Source organism: Brachyistius frenatus, unplaced genomic scaffold (assembly GCF_029030835.1).
Source record: "Brachyistius frenatus isolate BFR_SWC_R1_liver_20210118 unplaced genomic scaffold, ASM2903083v1 Contig_1, whole genome shotgun sequence".
Taxonomy (NCBI): Eukaryota; Metazoa; Chordata; class Actinopteri; family Embiotocidae; genus Brachyistius; species Brachyistius frenatus.
The window spans coordinates 10760523-10780720 of record NW_027210600.1 but is presented as its reverse complement, the minus strand read 5'-3'; the positions used below and the strand labels follow the sequence as shown (position 1 = coordinate 10780720).

The 20198-nt window shown below is 41.6% G+C and overlaps 1 protein-coding gene across 1 annotated transcript; it reads left to right on the top strand.

The window, feature by feature from the left end:
* Positions 1–455: 455 nt before the first annotated feature.
* On the top strand, positions 456–18522 carry cpda (carboxypeptidase D, a). The gene is made up of 21 exons (XM_069689581.1): positions 456–1264; positions 2009–2256; positions 6776–6918; positions 7087–7256; positions 7895–8295; positions 8434–8625; positions 9280–9447; positions 9786–9895; positions 10060–10162; positions 10599–10741; positions 10822–10991; positions 11109–11411; positions 11639–11834; positions 11991–12126; positions 12334–12480; positions 12867–12965; positions 13065–13129; positions 13369–13500; positions 13720–13905; positions 16294–16396; positions 17584–18522. Exons 1-21 carry the CDS (start codon positions 609–611, stop codon positions 17808–17810), a joined length of 4098 nt encoding a protein of 1365 aa, XP_069545682.1. The 5' UTR covers positions 456–608; the 3' UTR covers positions 17811–18522.
* Positions 18523–20198: the final 1676 nt, after the last annotated feature.

Below are 20198 nucleotides of genomic sequence, written 5' to 3'. Positions count from 1 at the left end.
AAAAAAAAATGGTCTTTTATCCACTGGAAATCCCTAATGACACATAGACTGGCCATACAATTCCTAACAAGTCGATGATGCTGAAATGATACTCTGAGACATTAGAAGCAGAAGGATCCCCAAACCTTTGCACGTCTTTTTTTCAATTAAAAAAGTAATAGTGCTTTTGAAGGCACATGTGTAATGTTTTACCCCATAGATTCTGTTCACTGCCCAAACCTTAATATGCTAATAATACAGTAGCTGTTCTGATAGATTTACTTACTACTTGTTACATCATCAGATGCAGAGTCAACAAAACACTTCTCAGATAGTATTCCTATTTGATTATCTTGGTTTGCGATTTTTATAACAAATCGTGATGTGTTGGGTTATGGAAATTCAGGCACAAAAGATTTAATTCCAACGGGCCACCTTTAAAACGTGACGTCACCCCAGAGTCCCGCCCCTGTGACGTAAACGGAAGTAGATGGAAACAGGCAGGCCAGACTGTCTCCGACAGCGAAAATACGTCTGTTGTGAGGGAGCCCGAGCCAGAAATATTGGACCCTGGTGTTAGTTCTTCAGTTCGAAAGTACGGGTGGTGTAGAAGTGGAAATTAGGTCAACATGGTTCACATCTGGGAGCATCTGAAAGTGCGGGTGTCACTTTTCGTGTTCCTCCTTCTTCTTCTTCTTCTTGTTGTTGTTGTCTGCCCTGGTGACGCCAGGCTGCACCGGACACGAAGCGCCGCCGACCCCTCGACGGAGGAAACCGTAGAAACTTACAACAAATACTACAATTATGTTGACCTAACCGCTCGTTTGCAGTCATTAGCCCAGAAATACCCTCACGTAGCGAACCTGTCGAGCGTAGGTCGGTCTGTGAGGGGCAGGGAGCTGTGGGTGGTGCGGATCACCGAGGACCCCAACACGGACAAACCGGGGAAACCCAAATTTAAATACGTCGGAAACATGCACGGCGACGAAACCGTGTCCAGGCAGGTGTTGGTTTATCTCGTGGAGTACCTGCTGACGAGGTACGGGGAGGAAGCGCGCATTACGGAGCTGGTGAACAGCACGGATATCTACATCATGCCCAGCATGAACCCCGACGGCTTTGAGAAGTCCGAAGAGGGGAACTGCGGAGGCGAGAGGGAGGGTCGAAACAATGCAAATGATGTGGACTTGAACAGAAGCTTTCCTGACCAGTACGCCGAGACGACTGTCCACGCTAGTAGCATCCCCGAGGTGATGGCTGTGATCAGATGGATCCGGGAGAAAAAGTGAGTCTTTGTCGTCTTTATCAAAAGCCACAAAACACGCTGCAGGTTCTCCTCAAGAGTCCAGCACACACAACACGGATGGTCCAGCTGTTTGGGTGAGGTCCTGTTGCCATACCAACTGTTATAGCTTTAATACACTTAACTAGTAAACACGTTTTGGTCATCATTTTTTTTTAATTTTATGAGTTAAAATCCAGACCTACTACTCGGAGACACCGTAAGACTGAGGTTCACTTGGAAGAGGAGACGTCAGCCCTGCTTTTGCACAGATATCCATCCAATAAAAGTGGCTCTGCCAGCTCCAGGACTGCTCTGCAAAAAGCAAACGTCCCTCTGAGCACCTTCACATTACAACATGATATTTATTTCCCTGCAATCCAACAATGAGAGTCTTTGTCTGTAACTTATTACAGGATAGGGTCACATATTTTTTTAGGTTTACCCTGATACAAGACATGCCCATATGCACACTGTGGTACTCTTAATGTTAAAGTTCAGGTTATTTAAAGCCCTCTGCTGTGTAACAGTTATTTCCAGATGCTTAGCTGAAGATAATATGAGACATCAGCAGTCAGAGTTGGTCAAATACAATAGGTATCCCCCAGATTTACTGTATTTTTAGTGCCAGATCCCTCCTAACCTCATGATCAGTATGGACATATATGTATTTTTGACTTGGGGGGGAGGGGAAACTGTGAAATTTTCCTTTAAGACTGCTGCTAAATTCAGCCATTGTCCCTCCAGATTCGTGCTGTCAGGGAACCTGCATGGCGGCACTGTGGTTGCCAGTTACCCTTTCGATGACTCAGCATCCCACCAGCAACAAGGCCACTACAGTCAGTCAGAGGACGACAGCCTGTTTCGCCACCTGGCCCTGGTATACTCGCAGAACAACCCCAAGATGAAGACCGGTCAGCCTGAGTGTCTCGATTCCATTGACGAAACCTTTAAAGATGGCATTACTAACGGGGCGCAGTGGTACGACGTGACTGGTAAGACGCTCAAGTTTCATTGAGTTCATTGGTTGAGGAAAGGTTTGTAGGTAAATGTCAGTATTTCATACTGCAGCGAAGAATCACAAGCTCCTGGTCTGTGTGATGATATCAAAAAAATACGGGTCGTTGTAGATCATCAGACCTATAAAGGTCTGTCGGGGGGAGTGAGGATGTCCAGCCGGAGTCAGATGACTGAGAAGGCTGACATGTTTGTTTTTCATTGACCTCAATGTATCGTCTCATCATGTCTCACTGAACAAGGACATAACAGTCTGAAATGAGACAGCTGGTTGCATGTTGTCGTGGAGGCGAGTTTGATGTGTGTTTGTGCTTTGAATGAAGGCCTATTGTTGTGTAAGAAGACGTTTGCCCAGTTTTTGCTCCTTAATGTTTTATATTTGTTGTGGACAGCAGAAAGTGTTTGTCAGCCAAAGATCTCAAGTAAAACTGTCTGTGTTTTATGAGCAGATATTGCTACAGTCCAGAAAACAACTTCAACTATTTTGCATGTCTAAGCTGTCTAGCGCTACTCTCCTGTCGCTTTGTTACCTCATTTTAATGAGCTCTGTCTAAAGACATTGTAAAGCAGAGTTCAGTGTTTCTTTGACTTCTCCTAGGCTGCATTAAGCTGTATTGTGTAACATATTATTGGCAGTTTACAGCTTTAATACAGATACATACTATAAGACTAATCTCCTCCTCAACATTTGCGGTTGGTAATGACCCAAAATTCATTTTCCAGTGATTGAAACCTTTAATACTGTAATGTGGGCTGCGGTTTAGGTTTGCCAGGGGTCAAAATGCCGAGAAACTGTAGGCACTTGAGCTGAGAGTGCACAGCTCATCGTGTTTGTCTGGCCAACAAATTATTAAAAGTAGTTCAAGCAGGAGACAGCTCCCTGTGGGCATTTTTAAAGCCCACATGGGCTGAATCTTCTGACTCTTCTTATGCAGCCAAACTAAATGCGGCTCATGTTGTTTTCCACCTCCTGTATAATTCAGGGTCAGATAAGGCTCTACTCTGCCCCACCAGGGCCGAAACTCCATCAACATACTCCCTGCTTTTATTTTTGTTGGCTTGTCCAACGGGTTGGGAAGTTGGTGATGTAAGTGTCCGCAGCTGCGGGTTACCGCTTGTGTACCATTGCTGTTGTAAATTACAGGTACATAGATTAGCATGCATTGGCTTTGGTCAGATTAATTAATTATTATTTCATTACTTAATTATTCTCCCAAATTGTGATTGCTTCAAATTTCGATCGATACATCCAGACAATATTTCAGTCCTGTTTTTGTTTTTTTTAGATCATGTTCTAAGAGTGTAATTCTCAGTTTGTGGTGTTGTAAATCAGCAGTATTATGATCCATGTGTGTATTCATGATAAGAAAAATCTACAGGCTGCAAGTATAAGTAGTTCGACTAGACACAGGGTGTCGGGATACCTTAGAAATAACATTTGTTCCTAATGCAGGTCACTTTGCTCTGGATATTATGTCAGTACATGTTAAGCTATTTGTTTACCACCTGGAGTAAATGGAGCTGTCAATCATTACCACAGCCTTGAGCACACAATCTCACTCTCCGCAGAAGAAAGGATTTTCCAGGATGTTCTCAAGTCCTCGGAAATAAGAAGCACGGTGACGAGAAAACTGGCTGCTGTCAAACAGCTGAATAAACAATGCTTTCATCTGTCTGATGTGTCGCAGTGGATGAAATGTCAAGTCTAAATGTGGGCTAATGGCAGATGATGAAAATGCTCAGGACATTGTGTGACATAATGAGGGGTCCAGGCGGAGCGCCAGGACCAGGAGTCAAGAACAGGAGATTTTTTGTTTGGCAGTCAGAGCTTGAACTAATGATTCAGTATCACATGTTATGTTTGGCCCCAAATCCTTTTGACCACGTCTATTCTTGGAGGGCGAGTCCTTTTATTTTTGGTGATGGAACCCCCAGCGTGTAACTACATCTGGTAGTGTTGAAGATATAAATTGTTAGTTCTATTTCTTTTAGGCTATTTCTTAGCTTTTTCACTTACAGGATGTCGACTTTGTTGTATCATTTTTGTTTTTAAATCTACAGTTTAAAATGTTTATGGGTCTTTTGTTGAAAGCTGTGCGTCGTATTATTGCAATACAGTACATGCTGAAAGATCTTTTTCACTGCGTTCAGACTTCCAAGATAACAAGGTCCAGCATATAATTGAACTGTATGAAAGTACGTCTCTACTGTCGCGATAATCTGATGATACTGTAAGTATCTGAACACACGCACGCCTCTGATAGTCATTCTTTCATGCTGCGTCACGATTAAAAGCTGACAGTTACACAACTTTGTTGTACTTTGTGAAATGGTTTGTCCTGCATTTGAAATGTTTGACTAAAGAACCATCCCTGCGCCCTACACAGCAACTTCGGCTACCAGCGCTGACTCTGCCTGGCCAGTGGTTTTCCTGCAAAGTTCAGGGTGTGTCACTGGATCCAGTACATGAACAGGATATTTAAATCCAGGGCTGCTTGTCATCTGTCTGTGTGTTTGGCAAAGTCTGCATGTGCAGGATGTTTACTTTCAGTAATGTGCTTCGAAGACAATGGCATGTGGTTCAGTTTAAACCATTTAAAGTAACTAAGCACAAGACGATGTCTGATATCTGTCGGCCAGACAAAAGGGTTTTTATATTTTTCGTGTTGTTTCTCAGATATGGATTTCCACACACTTGTCACAGTTGAATGTAAACCCAGTGTTGTTTGCTGATAATTAGCAACTGAGATATATTAAAGGTTTGGTTTGGTTGACATAGCACCCTGCTGTCACCACTGGGGCCCAAAAGTCTCTGGTGAATTACCCGCACACATCTCTACACGTCACCCATACTCTGAATAAGCTCAGCAACTGTGCTTCATATTGTCCTGTGTTCATGTGTTGGACGAACAGAGCGCTGCAAATCTCTTTCTGAAAAAAAATCTTATCAGAAGCCGATCCGAGGCTTCAGATTCCTGAGTTTTATGTGAAGCACTTTGAATTGCCTTGTTGAAATGTGCTATACAAATAACCTTGCCTTGCCTTCCTGCCTTGTCTAACTCGCACTGTTGAGCACACATAAACGTGAAGATGAACTTTAAACGACGGCTGTGGATTTCGAGCCTCCTCATGTACATTGAATGTGTTTTAGAACTGGATCATGAAGAATAATTACAGGAAGTAAAACCTGTTTAAATGCTTGTATGGGCACCTGTCACATGTGAAAAATGATTAACCTATCGTTTAAGCCTCACTGCTCTATCGGACTAACATTCGATACTTTCAAGCGTCAAGACACATCTTCTGAACTGACCCTTCCCAGTTTCTATTGAGTGACCTGGCAGCCAGTCACTCTCGCCAAGATTCAGGCAGCTTAGCAGCTGTCGCTTGTCCGGGGATGACGCCAAACAACTTGTGCTTGCGGTGTGTATTTTAGTACGCCTGCTGTCTGAGTCAAGGCGTATAAACATCAAAGCCTGCAGCTTTTCTCCTAAACTTGTAAGAGATGCATTAAAAAAAACACCTTCAGTTAGTGCGTACTCCTTTTCCGAAGTCCGAGAGTAAAACGACTTTTAGGAACATTTTGTCACAAGACAAGCCGTTTGGATTTTGAGAAAACGGGCCGAAATATGGACTTCTGGCAGTTTACTAAAGCAATAGCATAATCACATTATAATAATAATAATAATTATTATTATTATCAGTTTGTTCACACATAATGGAGCACAGCAGGAAGGAATTTAACATAACGGCTTCCAAAAAGACTAAAGTGGTACACATGGAACTTCATTGCACATACAGAACAGGGTTATTACAGGATTGTAAAGATTTGTGGTTCTGTATATTGGCTGTTTTTTCTATGCGTCTTTGTTTTGCATCACAAAATTCTCAAATTTGTGTTCTGTGGCAACATTTTCCTGTTGAGCTGTGGTTGGTCTCTTCCTCACTGATGCTGACAGGAAATTGGTTACTTTGCAGAAGTTGTTTGTCGGTGTTCAGTGTGTAAGCCTTTTCACTTTGAGTCTTGAAAAAAAAAAAAAAAAAGGCAAATAGTGTCTATTTTATTGGGCTCCTGTGGCCACTCAGCAGGCAGTCATGGCAACCCTCAGGTTGCAGGGAGCCTCTGACTGCCTGCTCTCTGTTCCACAGGGATGGCCAGCCGAGCAGCTTGCTCTCCTGTGCGTGTTTGTGTGTGCCTCACTGGAGGGCGAGGTGGCTGGCAAACTGCAGATGTCATGGCTCGCACTAAACACTGTCTTTAAACGATGGTACTGCAGGGACAAAGACAAGCTCAAGCCTTTCCAGACAGAGCCTCCTGCTCTGCTAATGAACTGGCTTGCACCGATAGGGTTTAGCTTTAAGGAAGCAGAACATGCCGTCTTCCATTGGATTTAGACAAATCCTTCCCTTATATATTGTTGCATATTTTGGCAGGGAAATTGAAATAAGTCTTGCCATATCTAACATGCTCTGTTTGTTACCTTTTCTCTTATCCAGGAGGGATGCAGGACTACAACTACCTCTATGGAAACTGTCTTGAAATCACCATGGAGCTGAGCTGCTGCAAATATCCTCTTGCTGCTGAGCTCCACAATGAATGGGATCTGAACAGGGAATCTCTGCTGGCCTACATGGAAAAGGTAGAACGTACAATAAGAAAATATAACGATATATCGACACAAATTATATTGCATCTTCAGTTTTTTTTGCACGTTTAAAACGGGAATCAAAGCCCACCTGATACATTTGTCATTATTTCTCCAGTTCAGAAAGATGCTTTTTGTATTTAGCATGCCGTTTACTTCCAGGTTCACATAGGTGTTCGTGGCTATGTGAAAGAAGCAGTCAGTGGTGTTGCCCTCAGCAACGTCAACATCGTAGTGGCGGGCATTCGCCACAACCTGACTACAGCAAACTATGGGGACTACTACCGCCTTCTGCTCCCAGGAACATACAACATTACAGCTGTGGCCCCAGGGTGAGTGATACTCCGCCGCTGAATGTCCTTCACATTAATGGATAGCACTTAATGCTAAGTAATAGTCAGGTTTCAAATTTCTTTGCAGTCCTGTGACCGCCTGGTGGCTGCTAGTTTCCTCACTGCTTTTCCCAGCAGATCATTTTCAGATCACAAGGAACATTTTATTAACCTGATTCTTCCAGACTGTCAAATATTAACCAGAAGTGTTGCTCTAAAGCCTTGAATAATAGAACTTTAGTAGCGCTTAAAATGGCACTTATTGATAGCATTTTGTAGTTTGGCTTTCTTGAAGAACTTGTATTTTCTTGATTCTTGTTGTTCTGGGTTTTGTACCCTCATGGTTGAAATGCACTTATTGTAAGTCGCTTTGGATAAAAGCGTCAGCTAAATGAAATGTAATATGAAGAAATTCATAACATAACTTACTTCCTCTTTGGGTTACAGAGTAATTCTTTTGTTACTGCAGTGTAGAAAAATGTGTTAAATTTTTTTCCTTGGTGAGCTTCCTGGTAAAGAGAGTTCAAGAAGAGTTTATGATTTTTGTTATCATTGCAACAGACATCTAATTGTTTTACGTAATGTCGATTTTTAGGCGGAGTTGAAGTCCTCAAGCATGTGTTTCTTTCTCTATGCAGGTACATATCAATGACAGTTAATAGTGTCCAGGTAATAGAGGGGAAAGCCACAGAACTTAACTTTACCCTGGCACCTGTGGTCAGTGATGCTGCGACTACAACTTCAGTACTGTCCACCAACGATCCAAACAATTCCACCGCCAACTCTTCGAACTCCACCCAGACCCTTGTGCTACCTTCTGGAGAAACCAAGATGAGCCCTCCTTTGCTTCCACCTGTTAACCAGCTCATCCAACCTCAGGAATTTCGTCACCACAACTATGCAGACATGGAGCTGTTCTTGCGCAAGTACAGCAGCGAGTTCCCCTCTATTACCTATCTGCACTCTATTGGCCACTCCGTGGAAGAGCGTGAGCTCTACGTGATGGTTATCTCAGACAACCCTACTGTTCATGAGCATGGTATGTCTTAGATGGCAGTTTTGTTTTGCATTTACATCTGATAAACACCCTGCCTCTACGTGCTCTTAATGTTCTTTGGTAGCATGTTAATGTTATCTATTAATACAGACTCTAATTTTGCCTCTCGCTCTCTGCCAGGTGAGCCAGAGTTTAAGTATGTGGCCAACATGCACGGCAATGAAGTGGTGGGTCGAGAGTTAATGCTCAACCTCATTGAGTACTTTTGCCGTAACTATGGTACCGACCCTGAGGTCACGAGTTTGGTCAGCAACACCCGCATTCACATCATGCCTTCTATGAACCCGGATGGCTATGAGGCAGCCACTGAAGGTAAACGAAAGGGGACACATGCACTATGAAGTTTCTTATACAGGCATAAATTGTGATTGTGGGGAAATATTTTAGTGTACAGGTCACACACAGGTGTTTTATGTATTGCTTTTGGATACACGAGCAGAGGTGGAGTGTTATGTGACACGACTTGAAACTAATTTGATCATTTGACTATTTCTTGAGTGTGTGATGCTATCAGTTATCACATTTCCATTCTTTGTAAATGAAACGGGACTGAAAACTGACCAGACCAGCTTTATACACACACAAAGTCTTGTGTGAATACAAAGAAATACGTAGCATGACTTGTATTAATTAAATGTGTTTAATGTTAAATGGAGCTGTCATTCTAATCGCAAAATAGCATATCCTCATATATGATTTCCCTACACACTGCAGCCTCCAGGTCATCTGCTATGAACTGGCTTTAGCTGCACTACGATTCTTTTGTGAGTCAGTAACGTGTAACATAGAGCAAAGTTTGACCGAATACGTTCTCTGCCAATATTTAGTGATCAATTGCTGCTGATGTGTTAGAGGAAGTGTAGAGGAGATGGAGCTGAGGTTGCGCAAGTCTCATCAAGCAGGAACATGTGGTCACAGACACAGATGCACAGCGATGACTCATCAATGGTGTTTGTTTCCTCACAGGTGATATGAATGGCTCCGCAGGGCGCAACAACAGCAACAATTTTGACCTGAACCGCAATTTCCCAGACCAGTTTACCATCATCACAGATCCCAGACAGCCAGAGACGATAGCTGTGATGAACTGGCTGAAGAGCATCCCTTTTGTCCTCTCAGCCAACCTACATGGAGGCACGGCCTTATTTACAACCTTCACTGTGGTTATTCAATGTCACAGCCACCTTTTGATAGTGATAGTGTGTTCATCATATTTACTGTTGAAAATATTGTGTATTTTCCTTCCATAAGTTTTTTTTTTTTTTTTTTTTGTAGACGATAGAAAGGCACATTAAGTCACTTCGGTAATTCTACAGGATTACTGCTGTGACTTCAAGTTTTGGCTTCACAGTTAAAATACAAGTTAAATATAAGTTAAAAAGTCAGTCATGCTCAATGAAATTCATTGTAACCACAGATTCAGGTGCTTTTTAGTGGTTTGTGCTGTCTTAGATTTGTGTTGTGAAATTCAGGTTCCCTGGTGGTCAACTACCCCTTTGATGATGACGAAGATGGGATAAGTCACGATAGCCCGTCACCTGATGACAAGGTCTTTCAGCAGCTGGCTCGAACCTACTCACAGGTAACTGGACACTTGCTGTGGCTTATGTTTCAGACTGAACTCGTGTCTGCTTACAGTTTCATCTTTTATTTGAAAATGCAATGTGGCTGGAAGCTACAGTGAAACAATGATTGAAAGCCTGACTACAACAGGGCTTATTGTTTGTTTTTTACTTGTGTGTGCAGGAGAATTCTCTGATGCACAAAGGACACCCTTGTCAGGACGAGTACGCTAATGAATATTTTCAGGATGGTATTACCAACGGTGCTCAGTGGTACATTGTTCCTGGTATGTCCACATTTTTCAGTCTTTGTTGCTCACCAGATTTCTTTTCATCCAAAGCACACTTTTATACTTGAGATTTTTTTTTTTAAATTTATTTTAGAAATAATGCTTTTCTCTCATCTTTTGTCAAATTCCATTTTATTGCCTCAGAAGGATTGATAGTTTGGTTGGTGTGTCTGCTAAAGTTGTATTCCTCCAAAAAACCTTACTAAAGCTGCTGTAATTGTAGACTTCTGTGGTGCCAGTTCTTCAGTAAGGCACTGAAGAGCTGAAAGCAACACACAGACTGCACCACTTCTTTATTACCAGGATTGTCTGATTACTTTATAAACAAAACCTTACACCATCATAGATGCTGTAATGACAGAAACGTTCCATCCGTAATGGTGAAAAGCTTTAAAGTCTGAGATGGAGTTTAAAGGAGCACTTTTTCCTCCAGGCGGCATGCAGGACTGGAACTACTTAAACACCAACTGTTTCGAGGTGACCATCGAGCAGAGCTGTGTCAAGTACCCAATGGCCAAGGAACTGCCAAAATACTGGGAACAAAACCGACGAGCCCTGCTTCAGTTTATACACCAGGTAGTAGACACGAATCTGAACATTACCCTTAGCTCTCTCCTCAGTTTCACTCATGTTTATGTGGTCATTTGTCTCTTTAGGTTCACACTGGAGTGAAGGGCACTGTTTCAGATATTGGCGATGGAACAGGAATTCCCGATGCCACCATTAGTGTGGAGGGGACAGACCACAGCATCACCACAGCTCATACCGGAGACTACTGGAGACTACTGATCCCCGGGACTTACACCATCTCTGCCTCAGCCCACGGGTAACATTTGTATTTTGGAAGAAAGAACATACTGAGAATGTATCATAAAGTTTCTGTTCCATTATGTTCAATTATTTCCAGCGGCACTAACTTTACATAACTTTCCCTGTTGTCTAGATATACCCCTGTGACGACCTATGCCACAGTCTCAAAGGATCAAGTGGAGGTGGTGGACTTCAGACTGACGCGTTTGCATTCAGACAGTCATGGCCAGCCCTCCAACGGCCCCACACCCACACAGAACCCATCTGACAGGGAGTTCCATAGCTTAATCAAGGAGCTCTCTCTGGGCCAGGGTTTAGAGCATTTGGTCAGGAGCACAGCCGCAGACAGCAACTTCCGCTACCGACGCTCCAAAGAGCTGTCTGGCTTCTTGAGAGGCCTCACGCTCAACTTTCCCAACATTATATTTTTACACAGGTAGGCAGTTAATGTCATTTCCTTTTAGGCATACACAAATATTTGACTTCATATCTCTATACGGCTCATCTTCAGTCTGCCAATAGTCAGTGGTGTTAAGTTGGTAAAAGGTCAATGCTGTGCAGATCTGCTCTGTTTTATAACTCCAGTTACTCTTGATGCTGCTTTGTATTCAAAGATTCTCATGATACTGCCCCATATTCTGGTTTCTTCTCTTCTGTGTCCAGTTTGGGCCAGAGTGTGGAGTTCAGAACCATTTGGGCTTTGGAAATCTCCAACAAACCACGAGAAGCTGAACCGTCTGAACCAAAGATCCGCTTCGTAGCAGGGATCCATGGCAACGCTCCAGTGGGCACAGAGCTGCTGCTGGAGTTTGCTGCCTTCCTGTGCATCAACTATGGCAAAAACCCAGCAATCACCAAGGTGAGTGACAGGGTAATATAGTGCTGTGGAGATAGACAGGAAATGTGGTGTGTGCCCTAACCTCTGAGCCATTAGGTCTCCCCTTACTACAGCAAAGATATCTTCAATGTAGCCACGTCTGTAATTGTTCCTTTTGCATCCATTTCCCTGCTTTAGCTGATCAACGAGACCCGGATTTTCATTATTCCTTCTGTCAACCCCGACGGACGAGAACAGGCTATCGAGAAGCAGTGCACATCCTCCCAGGGCTTGACCAATACTAACGGCAAAGACCTGGACACAGACTTCTTCGGTCAGTTGTATGGATTTATATGTCTGCATCTGAACTTTAAAACGGAGATAAAAGAAGATTCACTTTACATATTCAGTCTAAACTTGACAAAAAGTAGCTGTGAATGTGAAAAATACATGTAATTGCGTGTTTTTACGCTTACCGTACAAAACTAGGTTTGCTCTCAGCTCTTTTTTCTCTCCACCATCTGTTCTCCTGCTTTAATAGGAAATGCATCACAGCGTGTGGTGGAGGCCGAGCCGGAGACCAGAGCCATGATGAACTTTATTCGAAACAAAGGCTTCAGTCTCTCTGTAGCCCTCGATGGAGGCTCCCTCGTTGCTACCTACCCTTATGACAAGCCTGTCCAGACTGGTAACACCACTGTGCAGAAAACAGCTCTTTATTTAACTCCTTATCTGTCTTGTTAGATTGCATAATTTTAATTTACTCATTTGAATTTTTTTAAATCAGTTTATGGGGAAAGTTTGAAATGGACGCTTTAGGGAAAGTGCCCAGCGATAGTGATTTTTGTCAGACTTTGTTTTGTTTTTGTTACATAAGATGCTGAAAGAATCAGTCACAGCACTAATGGCCTTTTCTTCACAGCATAAAGCCTTCCATTTGTAGCTATAAACATATCAGGTTTATGTAACAGAAATTCTCAGGATAAATACTAAACTATCTGAAACCTGTTGGCCACTAAACATCTCTAGATTTTGTGGTGTGAAATTATTTAATTGTCTATTCTATCTTTCCAGTTGAAAATGAGGGCACATTGAAGTACTTGGCGAGTGTGTATGCCAACAACCACCCCAAGATGCACCTCGGGGACACTGGATGCTCAAATAACGGGCAGCGTATGTCACTTCAGCACTAAAAGTCTTTGTCGTGTCGGTCATGAATACCAGTAGTTAATAAGATGTTAGTGGTTAACAGCTAACTTTTTTGTTTCTCAGTGGGGAACATTCCAGATGGAGTTATGAGGGCAGCAGAGAGACAAAGTCACATGGGGAGCATGAAGGTGAGTCTTTCCACCGCACTGCCTGAAAACAATGTCTGTAATTAAACTGTTTCCACTGCATAGTCAAATATGATCCGAAATGGAAAAAGCACATCTTTTTTTAGTGGAGATGTGCTGTTTTGTTTCTGTTTTAAACTGCTTGTGTAACAGTTTTAAGAGTCTTTAGTTTGGAGATGTTTGTCTTAATTAAATGAGAATTAAAGCAAAGTGTTGTCCGGTGTGTCATATTTTCCATCCAGGACTTCAGTATGGACTTTGGCCACTGTCCAGAAATCACAGTGTATACTGGCTGCTGTTTGTTCCCCCCTGCTGAGCAGCTGGCCACACTGTGGGCCGAGAACAAGAAGGCTCTTCTGAGCATGTTGGTGGAGGTATGATGCAAGATTTTATCTTAATGGACTTAAGGGATGCTCTTTTATATTAATGGACTTCTTTAAAATGGCCTGTTCTAGATTTGTAACAATTTATGATATTGCTGTAAGACATAATATATTAATAGATTTATGGATTTGAAAGTTTTGGTAGCACTATTTAAAAGAATTGTTTTTACCATAAATCTTTAATTTTCCCTCCACTTTTAAACCATCCAGGTCCATAAGGGGGTGCGAGGCGTGGTACGGGACAAGAGTGGAAAACCGATTGTCGGGGCGATCATTGTGCTGAACGGAGGGGTTAGAGTGTTCACTGCAGAGGGCGGCTACTTCCATGCGCTCCTGGCTCCTGGCAACCACAATATTGAAGCTGTTGCTGACGGCTACCAACAGCAACGTCAAAAGGTACACACTTATTAATTATTCATTAGGTATACCTGTTTAACTGCTCACGAAAGTGAATAGAATACAATCAGCCAATCATGTTTTAGAAACTCAAGGAGGGGATCCGCTGAGGTGCCAATCAAAGCCTCGGAGGGGGGAATGTGATTTAAGGGACGATGAGAACAGCATGGTTAGGGCTTTGATATGACCAACATCTTTTTCCAAATTTAGGTCATATCCAGATTACAATACTTTTAATGATCCAGAATTTTTTTTTAAAATTTACTTGAAATAATAGTTTATATAAAATGACCACATGGAAAGGTTTTTTCCTTATTCTTCTAATATTCAACAAGCAAATATTTATATTTTCCATTATGATCCCTTGAAAAACCTTCAAAATAGGTCAAAAAAAATTAAATAGGCATATGTGTGTACATGTACCTTATTAATGTAAAACCATGGACTTTGCCTATTAACAGAATTAAATAATTGACAAGTGTTCAATTAATGAGGCAGAAATATTGAGTAAAACAAAAGGTTTTCTATGTCTGGTTTTGAGTATTTCTTTTCTGTGTTGGAAAGAACAGAAAAATTCTGTCCTGGTTGTAACAACATGCACTTTGTTGTACAAGTGGAGATCACGCGTAGCATTATTTCAGTAGTTGATGCTTGTAAACAAAAATGACCTGGACTTTGGACTCAGATATAGAGCCAACATGAGAATGCAGTACTGACACATTTTGGCTTCATAGTTCTTGCATAATTTGATGTTATTCAGCAGTTCATAAGAAGCAACTTCATTACAAAACTTATTCTTACTTAAACTATTTTTTATTCAGTTAAAAAAAATAAAAAAAATATCAGCCTGTCATTTAGTTGTAAGGGAACATAAATTGACAGAATAAAGTATCACGAAGACACATAAATATAGAACAGCAAATTATGTAACAAAGTCTTTGACAGAATGTTACCACGGTTCCCCCTAAGTGTCTATATCTATGTGAGGTGGAGGGCGAAGCACACAAAATCTCTCCATTACCTCCACCCGTCCATTCGGGTGCTCTGAAATTTGGAGCGTGGGGTAGGCGAGTTCTCGAAACAGATGTTCCTTGATGGTGTGCCCGAGCTCCAGACTGTAGGCCGTGAGCTTCCTGTGAACTCTAAAGAGCAGAGGATCCACCGCTGCATGATATGTCCGCTGGTAACCTGCCACAGTGAAACCGTGGATCATCAGATCATCGCCAGAGCTCCCCTCGTTAGTGGTGGAGACTTCAGTGCTGCGCGGTAGTTCTAACAGATCTGGAATAACAGCAGCATTCCTGATATACCGATCATCCAGGGGTTTGTGGGGGTCGGCGTCTCTCCGCTCACACACGAGGTCCATATCCAAACTCGGAGGCAGCATGTATTTCCTGTCCTTAGTAGTCTCCCCGTATTTCTTAGGACATCGGACACTCTTCCTGAGGCCGTAGGAACGCATCTCAGACCTGTGGAAATAAAAGTGACATGAGTTTCAGTGGACTCTGGTGCCTGTGTTGGCTTCTTCTGGGTCTTCTTATAAAAAAACCCACCACAATTGTATTAATAATGAAAAAGAGACATACATACTATTTGGCAACAACTCTTCGGGTGCATTTTTCAGACCACATTACTAAAAGAGGTCTGGAACCACTGAGCTATGAATCTACTGTTTCCATTTTTTTTACGCTGCACTTATAAGGACCCTAAAAAAAAGAGATGCAGTTATCTTGCGTTGTAAAAATATCAAGCAAGTTACAAAACATTAACTGTCAGATTCTTCTGATTATCCTCTCAGCTGAGTAATCCAGGATTTTTTGTGAGCCGGCACTGGTTTAAAGAAACAAGACAACCTGCATCACATTATACTAAGCAGTCACACCTGCAAGCCAGACTTGCTAATTAGGTAATAAAGAACCCTGAATTCACAAGAAGACAGCGCCATCCCTTTTACCTCTGTTTGGAAAAACAACCGGGAGAGATCAGAAGATGTGGTAAAGATTGATGTTTTCTTTTTGTTGTTGTATTTAGAAGTTCTAAGTGCAATTAAATGTATAAAAAGTTTGTCAGATTTGTCAAAAAAAACGACCAAAAAAACCCCATTCTAAATATTTCAATTTCACATCTTACCGACACACACTAATGTTCTACTATGATTGTTTGTGAAATTCTGGAAACACTTATCTTAAGAACCTTAATTGATACGACTACAGTTAATATTCAAAAGCCACTACACCCCCAAATGAGTTCTGTTTGACACAGACTCTTCTGTTAGAAATATTACTGCTCTGCTGTAAATCATCTTTGTTTCAGGAAGATTCAGAGGTTGATTATTTACAATTAGGAGTTTACATTTATTTATTTTTTGTTGTTGCTGCTGTCTTCCAGGTCATGGTATCTTCCGATGAAGCTGCGAGCACCATCATCATTGAGTTTGACATGGACAACAGCATCTTTGGCCTCCCCAGAGAGTTTGTTGTGGCCAGTGCAGGTAACAAAGCCTTATTCAAAGGCCTGTTGCTACCAGTGCTCACTATACATGCAATACGTTGCCTGTTCCTGCACAGATAAAGCTGTTGTAGTTTGTATACTGTAGCTTCATGTTGTTTATGCTTTAATGTTACTATAAGCATCCCAATGATGCAGCTCATGTAACTGTCCTTTGCTCGCATAGCATGTTTCTTGCATTCAGTAGATCACTCTTTATGATCTTTAGAGCAACATCTTCAGTAAAGCGTATCAAAAATATATTACTAATACAGTGAACCCTCGCTATAACGCGGTTCACCTTTCACGGTCTCGCTGCTTCACGGATTTGCATCGTGCATTGTGTTCTGCATTCTGATTGGCTAAACAGTCTCTCCGCTTCTTCTCTACCTGTTTGTCAATAACGTTGCGGTTTAATATGTACACGTACGTAAAACAGCTTGCCAAATTAAAAATAATCGATGGTGGCATGTCGGTTTATAAGAATCTTTTTGCCCAGAAGAAAAAAGAGCGACAACAACTACCGATAACTATGTTCTTCTCTCGAAAAACCACACCTGCACCGCCGGCTTTAGAAGAAAGAACCGCTGCAGAGCGGAGTCAGGATGCAGCGGCTCAGTCAGAAGAGCAGTGAAATACATGAGAGTCACTATTTGTCCGACTGTACTTTGTATTTTTTTTCATAATCATTTTTCATTTCCTCCCGTTCTAATCCAATGACTCGGGTCGCAGTGGGGCGGTGCCGATCTCAGCAATTTGAAGCCTTCAGTTCGTATTGATGATTCAAATTATTATTTTACAGTACAGTAGTTATTTGTAAAAAAAAACATTTATACAGTACTTTTATTTGTTAAACAAATCCTTGGGCTTGTAAAAAGGTTTTGTTCTTTGGTTTCAATGTATTATGGAGTATTTCATTGTATAATAATTGTAAAAAAAATAAAGGTTACTACTTCACAGATTTCGCCTATCACGGTTTCTATTTGGAACGTAACCCCCGCGAAAAACGAGGGTTCACTGTATTGCAAAGGGCTTAATGATCAAAACAAACAAATGATAGCAATATTGTAAACTAATTTCATGTAATATATATTTTTAAAAACAAGGCGTGATCTTGATTTGTCATTGAGTAACGGTGTCTGTGCATGGAAGCAGGTGTGCTGAGTTGCGTTCCTCTCTTCCCCTCTGCAGCAGCCTCCATGACGGCGTTGGTGGTGACGGCGTGCATCATTTGGTGTGTGTGCGCAGCCAAGTCTAACCGTCAAAAGGACGGCTTCCACCGTTTGCGACAGCACCGCGATGACTACGACGATGAGATCCGGCTCACCTCCATGGGCTCCAAGAAGTCGCTGCTTGCCCACGAGTTTCAGGACGAAAGTGAAAGCGATGAGGACACACTGTATGCCAACAAAATCTGAGAAAAGACTGCACCGATTTGGCCGTTGGCTCCAAAGTCAAACCCCTTGGGCCAACAAGGAACAGGTTGAACTCTGAGCAGCTTGTGTCTCTCTTGAAGACCGAGATAAGAGTGAAAAATACACTTTTACTGTTATACCAACAAGAGGACTCCCTCCTGGTCACTCAGTTATTAGAGCTTTTAAATGAATACATCCTGCTGGTGTCTGAACTGAAAGGCTTCTTTTTTTCTACTGCGTCTCTGCTTGACTGGTTCAACAGTAGAAAGGCAATAAAGAGACCGTGATCCATCCTTTAATGCAGCTTTTTTGTTTCCGAGCCATTCAAGAGTACTCTCTTAGACCACTGAGTGTCAAGCCAATAAGTCCCAATGAACTCCTCGTTAGTGGATGTGGAATGAACTCCAGATGGAAGTGCTTTATCTCCCACGGACTCCCCATTAATATCAGTCACAACCATGCACCTCTTTCAATACTGCTTTGAGCTAGGCAATTACAAAGGATTTCTCTTTCTTTATCCACGATAGCATAGCTACACTGAAGTGTTCAAGCCTTTGGGAGACGGAATCCAGTACTGTGCCTTGGCTTCTATAAAGTTTACTGTCCCAGTTAGGCTATAGTTTGTGATAAGAGACCAACATAGTGAATAGGTAATACTTAGTCCATGTTGGAATTTGATCCATCCTCTACTCAGGTGGTACAAAAATAGAGAAATTATGATGAAAAGAATTCTGAATTCCAGCGTTGTACTGTTTCTGTGCAGACAACTCTGGGCTGGATGACCTGGGTTCAGTAGTTCTCTATTTTTCCAGTGCATTAGTGGAAAAAAATCAGGATGTGAATGCTTCTTGAAATCATCAGGGAGAATCTGTCACCAGGCTTGAATGAAACCCTGCTGAGATAGTAGAGAGTGCTCTGATGTGTGTATGGAGGTCACTTGCACCAAGTGGAAAGCAGGGATCGTTCCATTTCATTGGCCAAGAAAAAAAATGATATGTCACCATGAAAAGAATGTATTTTATTTCCTTTTTTGTTTTAAAGCTAGCTTCGTTGTTGGGTCATTTCTCTGTACATAGAAAATCACTGCTGACTTTCACTTAGATGTGATTTTCATCATATCTAATCTCTCGGTATAAAGCATGAGTTTTGTTTCATATAAATATCTTTCCGTTTTAATGTTTTGATTACAAAAGTCATACCAGGTTTGTTTGTCTGTTAACAATCGGTGTCCAGGAATCAATGTCGGAGGCAGCCATATACATGATATTAAGGTCCAGTGCAAATACATTTTTTTTCAGATGTTTTGTAAAGCGAAGGACATACCATTTGAATGTGAGATGTGGTTAAGAAAGAATCTTGTGTGAAATGGTGTAATTTTCAATTGATCATTCTTATAATATTTATATATACATAAAAAAAAAAAAAAAAAAGCTCAGTCCCTGGGTGACTCATTTTAAGTGAGGAGAGGGATTGTGTGCAAGAAAACTGGAAAATTATTATAATACCTCTGTGTTGTTAATCCTCTGCTCAAACGTCTACAGTGACAAAATTCCCCTTAAAGTGAATCAGGTGAGCTACCAAAAACCCTAAAGAATGACTCGATGAGACTTTCCATCAGCAATCTATGTTTAACCATTAATGACGGATTTCAAATCATTGCACTGGATCATTGAACTGTCAGGTGTCTCTTAATTTGGGAATGCGCTGCATGGTTTTCATTACATACAGTAGTTTGAAGCATTACTCCCTTGTTCTCACAAGAGTTTGCCCCGTTTTCCAGTCACTCTGAGAAGAAATTATTTCCTGACAAGCTGACGTCTGTGTAGCCGGACAGTTTTGTACATTAGTTTTCTTATACCGTGTCTGCGAACGCGCGTGTGACTTTTGAAAGATGAGTGCGTGTCACAGTCATGCGGCTTTGGTGTGAATATTTTATATGAACTGCAATCAAATGTAAATAATAGTTGCCAATTGTAAATGGGAGAAATAAAGTGCAATTCATGTTATTCATGAATCTACACACAACCAAACTTTTCATAAGAACTTCTGTGTGATCAGGACATGCTAAAATGCACAAAAACTCACAAAACACAATGAAATAAATAATAATAAAAAAAAAAATCTCACAACAGCTCGTGCTTCTGTGTTGCCTTTCTGACACGTCTTTGAAACGGATTACCCTGCAGTGAAGGAGAGCAAAAATAATCGCTGAAACAGGATTTCCTCTAAATGAACAATGCTGTATTTATGATTCAGAATCGACGAAGCTTTTAAAAGATACGCAATTATAGAAAATGGTGGCCTTTACTTGGTGTTCTTGTCTCTTCTCCAGAAGCAGTGCGTGTAATGTGAGTAAAAGAGCTCCACGGCAGGTTGCACGGTGGCAGCACA

Coding starts and splice junctions, on each gene's coding strand:
- cpda (XM_069689581.1), top strand. CDS start 609: ATGGTTCACATCTGGGAGCATCTGAAAGTGCGGGTGTCACTTTTCGTG. Junction 8,626..9,279: donor CTATGAGGCAGCCACTGAAG/GTAAACGAAAGG, acceptor GTTTCCTCACAG/GTGATATGAATGGCTCCGCA. Junction 13,906..16,293: donor ACCAACAGCAACGTCAAAAG/GTACACACTTAT, acceptor GCTGTCTTCCAG/GTCATGGTATCTTCCGATGA.